We start from the raw sequence: 20,520 nt of genomic DNA on the forward strand, positions 1-20,520 counted from the left end.
CTGGATTTATTCTGACTCCCGGGAAATGTTCAGTGGCAGGATGGTTTTGTAGGCCAAGCTATGGAAGGAAGACAGTGAAGGGCTATCAGAGGCCATTGAAGGGTAGAGAGAGGGACATGGGTAATGTTTCTGTGGCTTCTTCCTCACAGGGATTTCAAGATCTGAATAATCCAGATACTTTGCCACCACTGCCAGTTTTCCTTGATATTCCTGGTTCAGGCGGTATCTTGATTTCTATTATGCATATGCAGCTACATGTGGAAGGTCCTACTTTTGCATATACAAACCCTCTGGAGTGTCGAAGCCTCTTTGCCTTGTTCCTGTTTCCACCTTTAAAAGAGTTGAGTTTTACTGGGTGCTGGTGATTCACACCTATAACCCTAACTACTCAGGAGGCTGAGATCTGAGGATCACGGTTCAAAGGCAGCCCAGGCAGGAAAGGCTGAGACTCTTATTGCCATCTAACACCTACCCTTCTCCCCCTCCAAAGCTATCCGTGGAGCTGTGGCTCACGTGGCACAGTGTTGGCCTTAAGCAAAGCTCTCAAGGACAGTGCCTAGGCCCTTTTAAGCCCGGGACTGGTACTAAGAAAAAAAAAAAGTTGAGTTTCGTTCTTTGTATACATAACTTTTCTAGCAGAAGGGAGGATTGTATGCTTCCTGTGACAGCTGGGAAATGGCACCAGAGACACAGTTTATTAAATAATATTTATGATGCCAGATGTACGTGTTCTTGAACTTTATGGACAAAGGACAGACTTTTGCGATCGTGCTGAGACCCAGCTCTATTTATTATGAATTCACTTTTACTAGAGACTGGTTCAGAACCCCTATCTACATACCATCTTTATTTCTATCTTGTATCTCTCCCTCCTTTAAAAAAATATTTTTAAGGACATCGTTACACACAAAAGAGAATTAATTAATTAATACTAATGAGCTGGGATGGAACTAGGCATATTGCCTTGGTTTCATTAATTATGTGTTCTGTTCTTTTATGTTAAGATGCCCAACGGCCATAGTCCTTGCTGAATTAAAATGTATCTTTTCTTTTTTTTTAATTCTCCAAAAAGTGTGATGAGCCATGATAAGAAAAGAGAGAATGTTGCCCCCTTTAGAGCACCGCGCGGCCCCGGCAAGGGTGGTGGGCAAGGAGCTCCCGGATGAAGCTCCGCGTGTCTTTCTGACGTGGGCGTCAAGCGGCTTGGTGTGTGGCGTCTTACAGCTAGGGGTGGATGAACTCTCCCCGGGACACTGGACTTGTAGGCTTAAGTACTCTGCTCTCTCTCCACAAACAAACACCTGCAGCCATGCTGACTGTGAGTGGATGGGTATGCTAATTTGCCTGGCTGTCGTCAGCTCTCTCTTTCTCTCTCACACATGTACCCATGCACACAGAAGCACCATGCCGCACACCTTGAGCCCGTTGCTTTAAGATGCTTGAGAAGGAGCTTGTTTCCAGTCTCCACTCTGGCCTAACAGTTCCCTTTAATGTGGTTTTCTATTTCTTGGTCTACTGGTGTACCCCAAGGCAGTTAAAACGTGGCAGGCTTTCGCAGCAGAGAGAAGGGAGTCTGACTATAAGCTCCAGCTCGGGGGCCTTGGGGCCGCTCCGAGCTCCAGGTTCTCTTCTGTGGGGCGATGCCTGACCAGGGGAGCACTAGCCGCACTGGTGAGCAGCGAGGTCGTACTGCACTCATCGCCCACCTCCTAGGATGGTTTGCCTGTGAGATGAGGCGCTGGGTTGGAAGCTCTGAGCCTAGTGTGGAGCAAGAACTCCGTGAATAGTTGTTGTTTCTTTTGGACTGGCAGCAAGAACGGAAGAAGATGGCCGGCTATCAGGCCTGTGTTGTCATTTTATGGACAGGTAGAGGCGATCACTCCTCTGTATAAAGCAAATTGGATTACGCAGAGAATGAGCTGGGTAGTCCGGGCCTTGGGTTGCTTGGGCTTCCGCCACGGTCGGAGCACATTCTGCCCTGGTTTTCTTTCCACTGTGGGATGGGGAGGGCCCTGGAGGGAGAGCTTTAGAGGGCTGGGCTTCACACAAGTGTGTTATTCTGGGGCAGCTTGGGGAGGGGGCGAAACCTTTTCTAAACTCCCAATGGAAAAGTCCAAACTCTTAAGGAAACCTTGCTCCCTTTGGGTCGGTTATATCTGGAGGAATTATTATTATTTTTTTGGTCGTGGGGCTTGAACTCTGGGCCTGGGCTCTGTCCCTGAGCTCTTCAGCTCAAGGCTAGCTCTCTACCCCTTTGAGCCACAGCGCCACTTCCGGTTTTCTGGTGGTTCATTGGAGATGAGAGTCTCATTGGCTTTCCTGCCTGGGCTGGCTTTAAACCGTGATCCTCACATCTCAGCCTCCTGAGTAGTGCCTGGCTTATCTGGAGTTTTGATGGAAGGGAATGCAGCCTGTTGGTTTCCTGAGGGGCAGGGCTGTTTCTTTACTGGCTGCCAGCTCATGGTTGAAATTCTCTATCCATGGCCAGGATTTGAGTACTTCAGAGGAAGAGTCAGGCATTGTGTGCCCCATAGCCTTTTTTATTTTCTTTTAAATCCCACATGGGTTAAAGGTAGCTTGATGCAGCAGTGACTAACAGCTTGGGAAACTGTTCACGCTGGCTCAGGGTGCTGAGGGCGTGGTGGAGTAAGACTGGGTACTGCACCCTGGCCAGGAGGCAGGAGGAGGGAGTCGGAGCCCAGGAAGGAGCTGAGGCAGAATAGAGGCCCAAAGACACTCCCCAAGGGAGAATAGGGGCCCAAGGACACGCTCCAAGGGAGAATAGAGGCCCAAGGACACGCCCCCCCCCATGCCTACTTCCTCCAACAGGGCGGTCCCCTTCATCTCACCACCCCCCTGTAACGCCCTCTCTATGTGCATCCCTCCAGGGTCAGCCCATCCCTAGCCGTGTCTGACACACCCCAACGTGGGCTTTACCTGTCCCCCAGGCCCTTCTGGGTCCGGTCAAGATGGGGATGAAGTTCAGGCTGTGTGTTAGCAGTCGGCTAGCCTCCCTGCAGTTAGCCCAGGCTTCAGCGAGTACCGCTAGCCTTCTAGGAATGCTCCGACCTGGGGCTCCCCCAACACCAGGCCCGGGGAGAGACACGTGGACTGTTATTACCTTGTGCCTACGATCGCAAGACTCCGCGACACACGCTTAGGGGGAAGGGGAATTCATTTGAAAAGAGGCTAACATTTTGAAAAGATGTTAAGTATCCTCAAATATGGTTCCCCCTGGTAACTGTAGAATGCTTCTCGTCCACAAGAGACATTCTGCAGTCAGGTAGACTGTGTTGCGAACCAGGAACTTTATGAGATGCGATCTGCAGGTTGGCTTGGAAAGAAGATTGCCTGGGTTGCTTTCTTTTCTTAAAATCAAAACCTCGCTCCCCTCCGGGTGGGGGGCGGGGTGGTGCGGATGGGTGAGGGAGGAGGAAGTTGGTCTGGGATGGGGGGCGTCAGGGCGTGGGGGGCCGGGTTTAGATTTGAGCTGGGCACACACTCCACGCTTTCTTCCTCAAAATCAACTCTCGGAAGGGATGTGAGAGCAATTCAGCTCCCTTCACGAAGGGAAGCAGATTCTAGAAGCCTCTTGCTAGTGTTAATGTTGTGTGTGTGTGTGTGTGTGTGTGTGTGTGTGTGTGTGTGTGCGTGTGTGGCCCAAACCATCATCCAGAGAGGAAGCAGGGGAGTAAAGTCGGGGCGTGGGGGGACTCCCCTCAGGACCTCCTGTGAACAGTCTCCACAGGCCCCCTCTGGCCTTCTTTATACTACGGGATAGCTGCATCTGTAACGCCCAGTGGATCATTTACAGAGGGGCTCAGAGCTTACTTTTCTTTCGCCTGCAGCTCTTCACAAACGTAACATACAGGTGTTCTTCACCCTCGATAGCCCTCCCTCCCTCCAGCTTCGAGCATGTCGGTAGGAGTGGAGGCTGTGAGTTCCAGGAGGCCGTGCCGTCGCTGCTTCCGCTTGCCCTGGTCAGACATTCCTCCCCCACCCCACGGCCCCCGCACAAAATAGGTCCTCAAGTGTTGGTTGACTGAGTGAAGTAATGACCAGGTTTCTGACTTGAAGGGCGGATGAACGTGAGTTTCTCTATGGTCAGAGCCTTTCCTGGTACCCTCAAATTCTAGTGGACTCATCCAGACAGTGACCAATTTCATTTGCTCCTAGTCTATCAGGAGATCAGAGACAAAGGCTTTTTAATGTGGGGGACACTTGGCTCTGAAACCCCTTCTATTTTCCAGTCAGACAATGACTTCCATTACTGACCTCCAGAGAACAGACACATTTGATTAGCCTTAAATGCGAGATAAGCCAATGCTGGGAGAAAGGACATGCTTTCAATAGATAGGCAGACAGACAGATAGGTAGATATTGAACGATTTACAGTTCTCTGCTTGACAACTTGGCCATTGTAACATGAAAAATGCTCCTGGAAGGAACCAGCTCCTTCCCAGCCCAGTACTTTTTCAGTAATGAAAGATAAATGTTTCAAACTTCCTTACAACCCGCCATTGGCTTTCCATTAGCCCTTCAATTCAAGGCTAAACGTAACATGGCTTCCAGGGACCCTCAGAAGTTGGTCTATCCTTACCTCTCTATCTCCTTTGTTGATTAATAATGCCTAGTCCTTACCCATCCAGACTAGGAATAGAGCTAGAGATCTGGACGGCTTTCTTTCTAGGGTTCTGGTGCAGATAAGAATATAATGGAGCCTGAGCAGTTCATTACTATTATTTCATATGCACCGTATTTTATTCCTGGGCCCAGTGAAGGCTGGAGTTGTTCTCATTTTTTTTTTACAGTACTATAAAGAATAGCTTTCATTTGGGATACCATTATGTGATGGTCAAGTCATAATGACAATATTGAGAGAATAGTTACCTTTTGAACCTTTGGAAAAAGCAGATTGCTCAAACCAGCCTGCATCAAATTGTAGGCTGGTCAGAAATATATTTGGGTGAATGCTATAGGATCTTTGGTGAAGACAAATGATTCACTGAGTGGGTTTGGTAGCCAGGGAGAAGTTCATCAATTTGCTGCAGCATTTGAGGTGATGTGGAGTGTTCTGTATACTTTGTTTCTCTTTGGAAATAGCTTTCTTTCTGGTCATAAGTGACTTAAACTTTATTTTTACTCTCTTTACATAATTATGAAATGTCAGTTAATGGGTATGATCAGGGTCGCCTCCTCCATCATTCTGCCCCCCATCTTTCCCACCCCTACCCATCTCCTCAAGTTACCTACTTCCATTTCCACATACGTCCATGGAGTTTTTGTTAGGAGTTCATCCACTAGTCAAGTGATTTTTTTTAGAGTTTGGGACTTGCTGAGGGCCTTGAACATGTAAATGGAAGACATTTTTTTAAAAAAAGAATCTATTTTTTTTCTGTCACAGTATATGACAGTAGCTATCATGACAATCACATTTATTTCCCCCCGAGTGATTGAATTGCTTTACATATTTCTATAATATTTTTTTCTTCCCTAAACATGTTCATGTTTGTGATCAGTATAGAGTTAATTCAGATGTAAAGTTACCTTTATATAAAGCTGTGTATTTTATACAAAAAGCAAAATAAAACCCGAGTTGTCAGCTCTAGTGTCACTTGGAATTTTCTAGGCCAACATCCTACACAAGTGTATTTCCATTTACCGGGAGAGATCAACTTCACTGTGACCTTCTGGAAGTGTAGAATGTATGTTTCTATGTATACACACACACACACACACACACACACACACACACACGTGTTTTATTTATTGGTGATCTTTTTTTTTCTATTATTATCTTTAAGTATGTTTTTATGTGTTTATCCTGGCACCTAGGGCTGGGATGGGAAAATTTACTGTGAGTGTTGGTAAGCTGCTGTTCCAGGCTCATATTTTATAGCAAGTACCCCAGGGCTGGGGTCTTTCCCAGCACCGTGTTGAGTTCCCGATGGGAGTCCTGAGTTTCTCGAGCCCTCTGGATCCCTCCCCTCAGCGAGAACTTATAAACGACTGGCCTCCACGGCCAGCCCGCTCGGGGCATGGAGTCCCCTTTTTAATCTGTGTTTTAAGGTGTCCAGGTGATCCTCACACGTGCTCATGCTCGAGAACATGCCTGGCGCCATGAAGGGACCCCTGCGGAGCGGTGGGGATGGGAAGGCAATTAACCCTGCCGGCTGCTCTTTCCCCAAAGGCCGTTTCTCATCCCGAGCGCAGAGCGGGGCAGCCAGGCCAGCCTCACTGACTGGACTCACCCTGCGCATGGCAGTTTCAGTCCGATGGGGTTCTTTCTCCATTCTGCTGGTAGGATCCGAGCGGATGGAAACTATTTCTTTCTTCCGGCAGCTATTGTTTGTAGCTCAGAGTCAGGAATCTTATTTCGGATAGATTTCCTTCTTCCTTTTTGATTTTTTTTAATCCCCTTTCCGTTGCCCTTTGCCATGTCAGTCCCCTTAAGGAGTTAGTCCGTGGCCTCCGGGTCAGGAGCGTGGAGGAGTCTTCTCCTGCATCCTGACAATGTTTTGGCAAACACTTTTCTAGTTCATATTTTCCGTCTTTTTTTTTTTTTGTTTTAATCAGGCAGAGACATTACAATTAAAATACCGTTAAAGTGATTCTGGCAAGTCTTGCAATAAGCATGTTTTTTAATTAAAGGGAGAAGAGAGAGAGAGAGAAGCAGACAGCATCAGCTAAAGGGGAAAATTTCGTCTGATATTTGTTTTAATGGAAACGAAGAGAAACGGAAGCAGGCACGGCCGCGTGTGCTTGCCCGCGTGCGCACCCTGGGTGGGTCCCAGGTTTCTAGGTTTAGGTGTTCTGTGCTTGATTAATTAGTAGCCAGCCAGAGAATCCCTTCTCCTTGCCCCCAATCCTTAAAGCCTGATTTATACCTCCCGTCGCCATGCACGGGCGCGGGGCTGGGCATCTATTTCCGGAGCTGCGAGGGGAGAGGAGAGGATTAGGCAACGCGGACCGAGCTCTGGGGGACGCTCGTTTACCAGCCAAATTGATTTTCCGCCTCTCTGGCCGGGGACAAGCCCACCTCCGAGGCCGCCCAGGCTCCAGTGGGCCAGATCCAGGTCTAATCCGGATCCTTCCAACAAAGGAAACTGAGCCCAGCCCCATCCCCAAGAGGCTGCCTCCCCTCTGCCTCGCTCTCCTCCCGGGCTCCCACCCTCGGGGGGGGGGGCATGGCAGAGGACCCCAACTATTCCACCAGCACGGCTAGCACCCCTTCCTGAGCCACGGTGGCGTCCGTCCGTTCTGAGTGGATGATCACGCGTGACCGTTCCCTGACTCTCTGCTTGGTGATTGCACAGTAAGCACATCGGTAGCCACGGGCTATGAACATTTTCAAGAAGAGAGGCAGATCGGAGGTTAGCCCGTGCGGATCGGTGGCCTGGAGAGTGTGCGTAGCTCAGGCGTCGCTGCAGTCTAGTGCGGTGACACCAAGGGTCGGTGTGCGAGGAGCCCTCCGGTCCCCGCCAGGCGCCACCCACTGGCTCGGCGCCTTTCCTCCCTCCCTCCTTCCATCCTCTCCGCAGTCTCGAAGCTTCCCCCGGGACCACATCCTCACCCCCTTCCCGGCGTTCTGACTCGTTTAGTTCTCTCACCTGCTCTCAAGGACCTTCCCGCTTCTCATTCTCCTTTCTGATCCTGGATGTGTAAAAGCTCTCTCCTCTCCTCCGCCCCTTGTCTTCTGCTCTTGCTCTGGGTGCGCTTTGGGGTCTTCCCTGGCTTCCCTCGCTTCACCTCCCACTTTCCCCGTAGAACGCTGACTGCGCTCTTGGTGTTCCGGGCCATCTGGTAGGCGGCTCTGATGGGCTTTGCACAAACTCGGTGGGGATCTTGCTCTGGAGGCGTAGGGGGAGCCGGGCCTGGAACGCGCCACTGTGGCGGACGGGTGGCGGAGGCGAGGGGTGACTGAGAGAGGCTCCCGTCGGGGGGAAGCCCGCGGCCCGGGGTGCCGCTTTAGAGCTGCGGTGAGGCGGGGCGAGGCGGTGGTTAGGGCGATTTGGAGCTGAATGGAGATGACAGGGACCCCGGAAGTTTACGTGGCAGTAGACCGTGAAGAGCGCTGGGAACATGGGAATATGTTGAAGGTACGATGCCTAAAATTCCCTGAGGCACTGAGTCAAAGAGCCCGGCCTTCCCTGTTCCTGGAGACAGGAGGGACTTTGGGGGTTCTGTGAGGGGGAATGGGGAGTGGGGATGGGGAGGCGGTCAGGGCGTGTGTGTGGTACATGGAGAAGGCCGCGAGACCTCCAGGCGGTCTTCCACGGAGGGCGGAGAGAGGCGGGGTTGAGCGATCACCTGTTGAGAGCCATCAGCAATCAAACGGGATGTCTACACCCTCGGCGCAGGCTGGGAGAGGCAACACCACGCGCAGAACAGGCCGTGCGGGGGAGGGCGGGGACGTTGGGATAGGAGCTCGAGAGCGTTCAGTGCCATGCGGCTCCAGCCAGGGTAGCCAGGAGGTCCTGGGTGGCCCGCCTCTCAGGGCGGGGGAGGGCGGGAGTCTCCCCTGGGGTTGCCACCCTGACGGCGGCCGGACTCGCTCGGGCGGAGGAGTCACACCCCAAGCCAGCTCGCTAGGGTCCAGAATGGCCCCCCCCCAAAAGAGCAAAAGCCAAGAACGGAAGTCGGCAGGGGCAGCCGGGCCCTGGGAAGAGTCGTATGGGGTGGTAGAGTATTTCCGTTCCCAATCGTCTTCTACAAGGGGAAATCGCACCGTGGATTCATTTTCTTAATGAAAATACAGCAGACCACAAATTATTGTGTGGTTCTCACCACGGAGGGCTGATTGCAGGGTTACCCCAAAGTAGGTTTTGATGTCCTTGGCAAACACGAGCTAGCTGCTGAAAGTCTCTTTGAAAGAAATAAAAAAAGAGACGTCTTTATGGAAATCAGCGAGTCCATGTCAGAAGTCGTGTTTGTTTATCTCAGGGGGGAAGTACCAGTAATGATGGCTGGTTGATTTTTATAAAATGAACACAAGTCACTCGTGGAGCGTCGCCAGCTTTCGGGGACGTCACAGGAAGGAAGCACTGTAAGGGCCTCAGCCGAAGTCTGGCTTCAGGCCTGCGGTTTAGTTTAGCTTGTAGAAAGGGAGTCGCGCTGTGGCGAATGGAGAAAGGAAGGAAGTCGGGCTCCGCCATGCCGTCTTCCAGGAACTGTCCCAGAGGCGGCTCGTCGTAGATTTATTTTAAGTGTGAGAATGGAACCCTCCAGGCCCTGGCACATAGCTACATGGAATACAAATGTGATATTCTTTTACCCAAAGTAAAATCTTCCATTTGGTGATTGCTTATAATCATTTTAGGTAGCAAGAAAGAAGCGAATTCCTCATCATACACTCTTTTTTTTTTCCCCTGTTACTATTCATAATTTATTCGTGGATCACTGGTTTCTGTTTGTTTAAAAAATATTTAAAGGTGACGTACATAGGGGTTATAGTTATATGAGTCAGATAATGAGTATATTTCGTCTTGAACAGTGTTACGCCTCCCTCATTTTCTCCCGCTTTCCCCTTTCTGTACCCCCAGGTTGTAAAGTTCATTTCCAACAGAGCATCTAGTGAGTGTCATTGTTGTACCGGTTCACTCTTGGTCCCAGTTTCTGCGCTTCCCCTTCCCTTCCCCAAATCAGATACACTTCTATACAAGACACAGGGTACAGAAATCATAAACAGTAATGACAAGGAATAAACCAAAGGGGAGACACAGAAAGAAAACAAAAGGAATACTTGCAAACAGTACAATAAAAAAACCCTCTTGTTTCCAGTTCTTGGAGTTCATTTTGGTAAGTCTTGGCAAAACTTATATTCAACGCACCAACCCAGGCCCAAAGAAACCCGGGCTGCGTGCTTTCCCTCATTTGCAACAATTAGAATTTGTCTATAAATCCACAAGTTAATCCAATGGGCATTAAAGGACAAATAGTTACACTTGAACAGGATTAATAAAGCAGCACTCTAAGCATGCACCCACTGAGAACAAAGGAGGATATTCGTAGGAGGGGACCACAATGGCTCAAGAGAGTTGTGCAAAGCACCTAGCGAGTGTGGCACTTTCAGGCAGGTCGTGTTCCTATGAATTCGTCCAGCCTGTGTGTGGCACTCTGGACAGCACAAACCATTTGCTTTCTTTGATTCTTTCCTCTTTTCGTTGACATCCTTCTTAGTTCCTGTGAGGAAACTAGGCATAAAAATTCCTACCAATTTTGTTTTAGTGTATTTCATACTAAGTTAATGGTGCAAGGCACAAAGCCTAGGTTTATCTGTTTACTCACTAATCCTTGTAATCTGCTTTAAATCCTTTTCGGAATGAGGTAGGGTATATCTCCATTAACAAAATTAAAATAGACCAAATACAAACAAGCCATAGGCAAATTTACTTAGGATAACACATGTTTTCCCTTAAATGTAACTATGAAAACAACCTTAATTATGTATTTAAAAAAGGCTACCAAGGTGGGTTTGTGGAAATGGGAAGGATTGTGAAAAATGGATAACATGTGATCTTGTTTTTTCCTTTTTGGTGGGACTGGGGTCTGAGCTCAGGGTTCTCCTCTTGTGAGGCTAGTAGTCTACCACTTGGGCCATGCCCCTAGCAGTTTTGCTTTTGTTACTTTCCCAACGAGGCCTTGTGTTTCTGCTTGAGTCTGGGCTTCAGATTGCAATTCCTCTTCCATAGGCTTACAGCTCCCCGAAGCTGGGATTACAGGTGTGTGCAATTACTGTGCCCAGACAAACTATGAGCTAGGGTATTCGTGAAGAAGCCACCATAAAGGTGTGAAGTTCTTTGTTTTGCTCCTGCCTTCTTGTGCCGGCTGGGTTCTGTGTGCACGGCTCTGTTTCTAGGAGCAGTGACGGGGGAGAAGAAATTTCAAGTCCTGCTGCTACTGGGCCTTTGGGAAGCCCGGTGAGCAGAGTGCTAGCTTTGGCACTGGGCCAAGAAGAGCCGCTTACTCCTCAGATGGTGTGTTGAATTCCCTTAGAGGGTGATGCATGCATGCTGTCCTAATCTACAGGGGAAGCGTGCGTGCTGCAGCATGGGGTGGAAGTTGATGGCCGAGTGGAGCTCGAAGCCGGGGCACACGCAGGAAGCCGGCAGGCACATGGCATGGCACCCCAAAGAGGAAGCAGAGGGCAAGGGGTGAATGCAGGCAGCACTGCCGGAACTGTTAAATTGACGTCGGATCCCGGACCAGGGGGCGGCGGCGTGCATTGCTTTAAGAAATCTCGCCATTCTTCTCCCAAGGGTGCAGTATGCCGCGACCAAGGTGGGGCCAAGTCAAAGGGCTCCCGTCCCAGAAAGCGTCCTGCGGCTGCTCCGGAAGGCTTTGGGGTAGAAGGTACTCGGCCCGGTGAAGAGAACCGAGCAGAGCTGAAGGTGGTGGAGCAGGTCAGGGAAGAAGGGGCCTTCCCATTGGTCAGTCACCAGCTTTGTGCTGAGATGAGGGAAACCCAAATAACTGCCGGCGTTGCAGCCTTTCCCTTCTCCCCCGTGTCATCCCGAAGCTCTTTCTAAAAGCTGTCTCTGTACAGCCTTGGCTATCCTCAGCTCACTAAGATAATGGATGGCTTTTTCCCCTCTTTTTTCTTTTTCTTATTTATGGTCAAAGTGATGTACAGAGAGGTTACAGTTTCATACGTTAGGCCTTGGGTGCATTTCTTGTCCTGTGTATTACCTCCTCCCTCATTCCCCCCTCCCCCTCCCCTTTCCCTCTCCCCTCATGAGCTGTTCAGTTGGTTCACACCAAATGGTTTTGCAAGTATTGCTTTTGTAGTCGTCTGTCTTTTTTACCCTGTGTCTCTGGATTTTGGTATTCTCTTTCACTTCCCTAGTTCTAATGTCAGTATATACAGTATCCAGTTTACTCAGATAAGATACAGCGATAGCGCGGGTACAACCACAGGAAGGGGACACAAGAGGATCCTCAACAATAGAAGCTACGGGGCTGGGGATATAGCCTAGTGGCAAGAGTGCCTGCCTCCGATACACGAGGCCCTAGGTTCGATTCCCCAGCACCACATATACAGAAAACGGCCAGAAGCGGCGCTGTGGCTCAAGTGGCAGAGTGCCAGCAGCCTTGAGCGGGAAGAAGCCAGGGACGGTGCTCAGGCCCTGAGTCCAAGGCCCAGGACTGGCCAAAAAAAAAAAAAAAATAGAAGCTACGGTTTCACATGGCATGTTGAAAGCAATTACAACAGTGATATAACAGTCGATTCCATAACATGGAGTTCATTTCACTTAGCATCAGCTTATGCGTTCATAAGGGCATAGCTATTGGGCTCTTGTGATCCGCTGCTGTGACTTGCCTAAACCTGGGCTAATTATTCCCTAGGAGGGAGACCATACAGTCCATGGTTTTTTAGATTACTTGCAGCAACAACATTCTTTCTGAGAAGGTGGGGGTGAGGGTGCTTGCGTGTGTTTCTGTAAGGAGACACTTGACTACTTACATTCGATTCTCCGAAAATGTTCAGTCCTGTATTCATTGCATCCCGAACACCTACCCACTGCGGTTCTAGACATTGGGAGCTGACAAACCGAGCAAAACTAATAATTACCCGCGGGGAGCATCCATTCAACACGAGAGGGCAGACGGACGTGCAGATACGTAGCGTGTGAGATGTCAGGTGTTGTGAAGGAAAACGCCGTGGTAAGGATCTACATCATGCTGCGTTGTGCAGAGCAGAGGTAATGTTTCAGCGAGAAGTTAGCACTCGGATAGAAACAAGGGAGATGAGAGCCAGGAATATCTGACAAAGAACATTCTAGAATATTAAAGGAGGGGCATGTGCCCATGTTTTGAAGCTTGTTTTGAAAACTAACAGGAAGCCCAGCATGTTTTGGAAAATGTATTGGTTAAATTGTGCCACCACAATGAAGTGCTCGAGGCAGGTAACTTTATAAAGAAAGGGGGTTCATACATAGGAACTGAGGGTGTGTCTGTTGTCAGAGGAGCTCGTGCTGGAAGCCAGCCAGCCGCTGAAATGCTGCGGAAGACGCGGTCCTCTCAGCTTCTCGCTTCCCTGTATCATAATCCTTAGTGTTCTGGCATCTATGCTTCTCTTGGTATTTTTGTGCATTCATCTCCCAGCTTTTGAGCTTCATATTGCGTGGCGTTTTAATTTGTTGGTAAAGGGCAAAGTTACTGGCTTTCTAAGCCTTTGTTTAGCCAGTGCAAAATTGCCCAGCAGCTCAGCGAATTCAGCGAAAAACACGATCAGCAAACCCGCAGCGCATAGTGTCCTATCTAATCCACGCTAGCTGCACGGCCCAGCGCGGCGCCCGCGCGTGGCTGTCTGCTCTTCCTCCCTGCGGTGTCGGGGCTCGAGATGAAGTGAGCTGACCTTCCAGAGGTGCACGAGGGAAGGCCACGTCCTCAGACGTCGGGCCTCACGGTCTCCTCTTGGTCCCGCAGGAGGCAAGCTGATTTTCCTGGGCCCGGGACCCCTGGAGCTCAGGGCCCACTCCATTCTCATTTCCGACGGCGGGGAGCTCCGCGTGGGAACGGAGGACAGACCCTTCGCGGGCGCGGCTCAGATCACCCTGCACGGGAGCTCCCGCTCGCCGCCCTTCCACCCCTACGGCGTCAAGTTCCTGGCTGTGCGGAACGGAACCCTCGCCCTGCACGGTGAGTGTGCGCGTGGCGGCAGAGGGGAATCGGGCTCCGCCTGACCCGCACCCGGGCCGGGGAAGCGCACGCAACTCTCGGCGGGAAGCCCGGCATCGCTGGCTGAGGCTGCAGGTCAGGTGGGGCGTGGCACCATTTTATCAACACGCGGAGGAAACCATTGGCTGGGCTGCTGCACCGGCCCTTTCCTTCCTTCCCTGCAGGACTGGACTGGTGTCCACTGTCAGCTGGCCCTCGGGGCCTGGGTGTGCCCCGTGGAGAGGGCGTTTAGTCGGGGACCTGCCCTGGTTGCTGGACTGTAAGTGGAGGTGGTGTGCTGACGGCCAATGGCCACGGTAGAGCTGAGTTACCAAGAGCGACCCCCCCTCCAGTCCCCCTCCACTCCGTCCCAAGCAATGGCGGGGAGGAATAACAGAAAGAAAATGGCTCCTGACTGTCCCCTCGCACAGTGAAAGCAGCGTGGCTGCTCCTGAGATATTTTGGAAACAGTGGAAGTTGAAGAAAGCGCAACCCGTGCCGCGCGCGCTTCGTGGACATTGAGCCTGGCGTCCTTTCCCTCTCCGTCTCCATTTCCACCTCTGTTTCTCCTCTCACGGTCGACTTCCTCTTCCTTCTCGCCTTTCCCCGCTCTGCGCTTCCTCTTCTTCCTTCCCACCTTCTCCTTTCCTGCATCCGCAGCCCTGTCACCAACCGTCCCCTAGAGCCCTCTCCCGTGGCGGCGCTACCGCTCGGGGCACGGGCGCCATCGAGCCCATTCCTGTCTCCTCCTGTCGCGTGGAGAAGAGCCTGGCCCTCGGGGCGAGGGGCGTCCCCTTCCGGATGCAGCTCCGAGTGTCGTGGTCACTCGGGACCTTGCTTCCAGCTCCGGAGCTCGTGTTTCCCCTCTGCCCTGATGGCAGAGTGTGGTCCAACCATGGCCGGCTTGGCCGGCCTTTCGCCAGGGCCACGGCTAGATCTGGGGGGGGGGGTGTGTGTGACACGGGGGCTTTGGGAAAACCCGGTTCTCTCTTACTGTCTGTCGGATGGGCAGGTGAACGAGCAAGGCGGTCTGGTGCCCGGGGGAGGAGAGCGAGGAAACTCACCCACTTGGTTCTACAAAAGCCTCTGGCTGGCGAGAGCTAGGCATCTGCGTGGCACTCCTCTGCGTGGCACTCTGCGTGGCTCTCCGTGGGGTGACTCACTGGTGGCGGCCACAGGGGTGGAGCTGGATTCCAGATGACTTCCTTGGCTGGACTCGTCAGGGCCCTCTCCCCGAGAACGCTGGAGTGCAGAGAAATTCTCACACGCTCCGACACACACACGCGCGCACACACACGCACACCTGCACGTGCACCCCCATCCCCCCCACATATGTGTGCACGCGCGAGAGCAATGAAGCCTGGTGTTTCCGCGTGGGAGCGGGCAGGGAGCAGGCGTGTTCTGAAGCCCCGTGGAGGGCAGAGCGTTTCGTGCCCACTGCCATCGTGCACCAGGCGGGGGGCCGCGGGTCCCCCCGGCGTGGAGGGCTGGGGTTCGGATGGCTTTTGGTCCGTGGGGACCTTTCGCCGTGGCGCTCTGCCAGCGCCCCTCTGTCTGTCAGTCCAGCTCCGCCTGAACCGAGTACCCGTCACCTGTCACCTTCCAAGGGGCGGCTGTCAGCCCGGCGCGAGACGCGTTGACAATGTAATTACGGCTCTTGCTTCCGCGGTGGGCGTCCGGGCAGGGCGGGGGAGCTTTTATTGATCGTTCGGCAGGGAAATTAATCAATGTCTTGCCTTTCATTTCCAGTTCCTCCCTGAGAAATTTGTCTGACAGTTTCTTAGAGAGGAAAGGAAAAAAAAAAAAAAGGAGTCTTATGGCCTTGAGTAGATTTCTCTCTTTGTCCTTTTTAAGAAATCACAGGAGTTAAGCGTCGCCTCGCACTGGAAATTTCCGTGAAAAATTGAGGATGTGGGGCATGGTTGAGGAGAGCATTAGTGCATTTGTTAGGAACGGGGGAAATTTGTAGAGATAAAAACGGAAGAGTGGTCTAAGTGAGCAAATGTGTTTCTGTGTGAAAACAAAACAAAACAAACCAGTGTTGCATTTCTGTTCTCTTTTTTCCGGGCTTGTGCTGGGTGCCCTTATTGTAGTTGCTGTAAAGCAGAAGGCTGTCTGTCTTTAACCTCAGCGTTGTGTCTGTGGGTTAGGCCAAGAGTGGGGTGTATGGATGCTCAGGGTCTTTCACGTAGCGTCTTACAAAATGGCGCCTGGAATGGCTGCAGGGGTTTCACCAACAGAAAGATTTTCAGCCAAGCAATGAAAGTTTACATGGCTCAAGAAGTCAACTCATAGTTGTTATCCCTATTATATAGTTACTTGTTAAATAACTTGACCAGGTCATCTTTTACCTAGACCGTCTAGATCTTTTTCTTTCCTTTTCTCTCCTCTCCTCTCCTCTTCTTCTCCTTCCCCTTCCTTCCTTCCTTCCTCCCTTCCTTCCTCCCTTCCTCCCTTCCTCCCTTCCTCCCTTCCTCCCTTCCTCCCTTCCTCCCTCCCTCCCTCCCTCCCTCCCTCCCTCCCTCCCTCCCTCCCTCCCTCCCTCCCTCCCTCCCTCCCTCCCTCCCTCCCTTCCTTTCTCTCTGAGAACTTCAGGTCCTCTCTTTGTGTGATCCTCTGTTCCCCAAGGCTGGCTACCCTTTCTTTACCTCTCATTCCCCTTGGCTGGACTAGGTGGGTTCTCTCTGGAGACCCACGTGGCGGCGTGGCGGCCTGTCTTGATATATGCCTGTCGCTTGAGAACTCTCAGATTGCTTGGCTTAGGGGACAGGAGCCCAGTGAGAACAAATGGTCAAGGCAGTGCTGGCTTTGCCGCGGGGGTCTCCGGAGGCCGAATGTCACCCGGGTGACTCTCAGCTCCCGTGTCTCTGCCGGCTCCTCCTTGCTCTCCCTTACTCCTTGCTGGCTTCTTCATACAGCCATCGGCGGTTCCTAACTTCACATGGACTTCCGTTCTCTACCACCAAAGAGAGGAGCCCGGGCACCTTCAAAACAAACCGACCCCAGAGAAGGCCTCACAGTCCCGCTTAGGTCCTCTGCGGGCTTAGCGCTGCTTGCGGCTCCCAGGGATTGTGTGATGACAGTCCCTCCTCAAGTCTTTTCTTTCTTTTCGTAGTTCTTGGCCGCGTGTCCTCCAAAACATAACCAGTATTGGCAATGAAAGGCAACATTGGGGGTTTTTCTATGCCCTAATGATTCTGTGCCCCACGGTCAGCATAATCTGCTAAACGTTTAATCTGGGCAAGGGTGACCTTACCTCCGTTTATAAGGAAGGATTCTCTAAATTACCAGAACCTGCACTTTTTAAGGAAAGATCCGCCAACAGATTTCAGTCAACATGCTGTTTTTAAGGTCTTTTAATTTTAAGTGTTTACATGTAAATGTATACTGCTAATTAGAAATGAGTTCTAGCTATTCAACGGTTCAAGTACAGCAGGAACCCCACTTAGAAACTCATTGTGAGGTACTTCAAGTTTCTATATTTAATGAAAAGTATTGACATTACTCAGGTCTTTTTTGGTTGCAAGTGACAGGCTACCCTCTTCAAGAAACAACAAAAAAAAAGGGCATTTATAGGCGCATGTAATTGAAAACAATCTCAGGCGCAACTGAGTCCAGGTGTTCTGACGAAGCCGTTAGACTGTTTTGGGTCTGTTCTCCCCGAGCTGGCTTTGCTTTCAGTTAATCGGCATCTCCCTCAGGGAGCCAGAACCGGGGTCCTTAGCTCAGATGAGGATGCGGACCCTTTGCCCGTGGCTGTCTGATCTCTGAGAACATGTTCCTATTCCCACCGTCAACCTTTTGCCTCCCTCCTGTGGCGAAGACGTTACCCTTCGTTTATGTCTCCTAGCTATTGTATTCGCCCCACTGCCTTTTCCAGTAGAACGTACATCTCATGAGAACACAGATTCTCCTGTTATTTTTGTTTATTTTTAAGCTTCTGTGTTTGCAGCAAATCCTGACAGCCTACGACAGAAGCTGAGCTTGTACTTCCCATCTGAGAAATGGTTGTTTTGTGACCGGTTACGTGCAAAAGGCGGGTCGGGAGCCTCCGATCTGGATTGGGCCCCACGTGCGTCTTGGGCTTTGTGGTTCACCGTCGGTGGCCGTGTCCCCCGCGACGGCCCCCAGCCCCTGCCCGGAGCACGCTCCGTGCTGTGAGGGTGTGTGTGTGCGGAAGGCTTTGGCCGGCAAATTGGAGAGAAGAATCCCACGGAATTTCCTTCCTAAGCGGCTTCGAAGCCGCGGTCCTCAGGTCTCAGCCCCCGGAGCAGCTGGGATGACAGACGTGACTCACAGCGCCCGGCCTCCATCGCGTGGCGCAGCCGTGGTTTCCTCTAGGCTGTGGCGAAGCGCCTCTTCTGCAGATGAGTGTGACCTCGCTTCATCGCACAATGCTCACTCCGCACGGAAGCCGAGTGCCGGGGTCCGAGCCCTCGGTCGACCCCGACTGGCTAGCGGGTCTTGGAAAGAGCGGCCTCCGTGCTACTTTCTACCTGAGGAGCTGACACTAAAGGCTTCCACTAGAAGCAGAACAGGGCATAACGTTCTAGCCGCGGTGGCAGGTTCAAAACAAAACGAAGCGCAGCTACCCCGTGCATGCGCATTCTCGCCATTGCTTGGCTTGTCTGAAGCGTTGAGGGGGTGAAATCCCCTCCCTTGGAAGGAAGAAGGGTGAGAGGGTGTTTGTTTTCCAGTGATCTTGTCAACCTAAGTTGGCACTTGTGACACCTTCGCTGCCATTTGATACTTTATCTGCCCCCACGTCGTGTTTACTTTAATTTTGGGCTAACTTGTGAGCCACGCGTCTCCCCCACTTTTATTGTTCTCACTGGAGTCGGTGACAACGTCGACTCCTGTTTGTTGTGTGAGCTCCCTCATTGCGCTCTTGTTTCCCATGCTCATCCCTTTCCCATTCACCATTGGCCCAGGAGCCAAGGCCATCCCGTACCGACAGAAAGCCATTTATGTCACGCCCTTGCTGGAACATTCTTCTGTGGCTCCCGGTTCTTCCTCTGATAAAGTCCAACATTTTAAGCAGAGCTGTAAGACACTATCTATTAGTATAGATACTTCTGCCTTTTCCCCTTTGTCCCCTTACTTCTTGTCTCTAGTAGTAACCTTCTTATAGCTTATTAACTACGTAATACTTTACATCTTTTATATTTTTGAATATCAAAAGAAACTAAACTTTGTTAAGTAAACGGGAAGCTACATAGGCAGAATCCTGTGATTTTTTTTTTTTCTCTTCAAAGAGCGTTCTTCGACATGCATCATCAAAGCAAACCTATTAATAGCCTGGGCATGGAAAAAGAGTATTATTGAACTGGGTATTCTGTTCACTATTTGTTAAAATTAGATTTCACATTGATCCTGGCACTACAGTTTTCAAAGTGCCTTCCTGTTCTTTCTAGCCCCTGAGAGCCCCCTGTGAAGGGAGGAGGACTGGGGTTGCTCTTTACTTCACGTAGTCGAAGAAATGGCAGCTGGCAGGGAGGCCACTGGAGCCTGGTGCCTTCTCCTCACTGCCTCGGGGAGCACATCAGGACGCGCCAGGCATTTCCCTGCCATTTCCCTGTGGCAGGGACGCACTGGAGAGAAACCGTCCAGATTTCTGGAACCATCTTCTCAAGTTTAAGGTCCATTTCTAGCCATCTCGGGATCTCACATACAGCTTTATCCCTTCTGTTTCTCTTTGCAACTTTCTTGATTACAGGACTTTTCCTTTTGTTTGTTATTTTTCTTTCAGTGTTTTATTGACCTTTATAATATTTGTGATAGCAAATCTACAAATATTTTATTTTATTATTATTATTTTTTGTTTTTAAGTCCGTGTTTAGAAACCCTTTTCTATTTGAATCTACGTAAGCGTTAATCTTTTGGTTTCTTTTTCTTCCCCTTTGGCTTTTTTTTTTTAAACACATATCTTTTAACAGAGTTGGTACACTATGATTCATTATTTGCTTTTGTTAACAGTATTTTACCGAGGCACAGCACTGCCTCTTTGTCTAGGGACTATGCTCGCTGCTTTGTCCTGGAGCAGTAGAATCGTGCAGTCCCAACAGAGGCAACCCGGCCTATAGACCCAAGACCCCCGCCATCTGGCTCCTTGGAGGAGAAGGTGGCTGGCTGTGTGGTTAATCCATATTGGATTCCCTTTGATGTAGTTTATAAATCAGTTATCTGTCTCTCCCCGATGGTTAGTCAATTTTCTCAACACTCTTCAGCAAGGCAATTTTAGGAGATTCAAATATGACTCTCAACGATGTCCATGCCTTGGTCCTTAAAGCCCATGACTATTACGTTACCGATCCAAAGCAACTTTGCCAAGGTGAGTGTGGTACCCCCCTCCCCCACCCCCACCCCCACCCCCACCCCCACTCCCAGTTCCAGCAGTTGGGAGCAGAGAACTCAAGAAGTACAGTTCCTGGCCTGGGGAGATTGCTACGCCGCAGTAACTGTACCCGATCCGCTTTGATTCCTTGTGCATTTCTCTATGATGTTATTTAAGTGCCGCACGGGGGCTGGGGGCCTGGCTGCCTTTCCTGACGAGCAATTACGCACACTTCTTTTGTGAGTCATTGCTCTTCCTAGACCTCCCCTAACCCAAGCTGGGTAGCTTCTTCCTTTCTATTCCACAAATGTAAAACAAAGCACAAAAAAACGCAGTTTACAAAGCTTAGTAATTTATAAGTGTGCCTACAAATGACAAAAGGCTATTCTCGTAACTTGTAATTTAATAAAATGTTTAACCACATTGGGCTTTCAACGTTGACCTGTTAACCAACAAACTATTCATTTACTCCCACTAATGACTTCTACTCATAATTGTCTTTCCTACAAATTATTGTTCAAGCATTT

At 50.6% G+C, this 20,520-nt stretch overlaps 1 protein-coding gene across 1 annotated transcript in view; it reads left to right on the forward strand.

Annotated features, from left to right (window-relative positions):
- The window catches only part of Pkhd1 (PKHD1 ciliary IPT domain containing fibrocystin/polyductin), a 268,602-nt gene that overhangs the window by 82,239 nt on the left and 165,843 nt on the right, over positions 1-20,520 (forward strand). The window contains exon 35 of the mRNA XM_048347537.1: positions 13,429-13,641. Coding sequence (XP_048203494.1) covers positions 13,429-13,641 — 213 coding nt within the window. The remainder of the gene's footprint in view (positions 1-13,428; positions 13,642-20,520) is intronic.

The sequence above is a fragment of the Perognathus longimembris genome, chromosome 6, assembly GCF_023159225.1.
Source record: "Perognathus longimembris pacificus isolate PPM17 chromosome 6, ASM2315922v1, whole genome shotgun sequence".
NCBI classification, from domain to species: domain Eukaryota; kingdom Metazoa; phylum Chordata; class Mammalia; order Rodentia; family Heteromyidae; genus Perognathus; species Perognathus longimembris.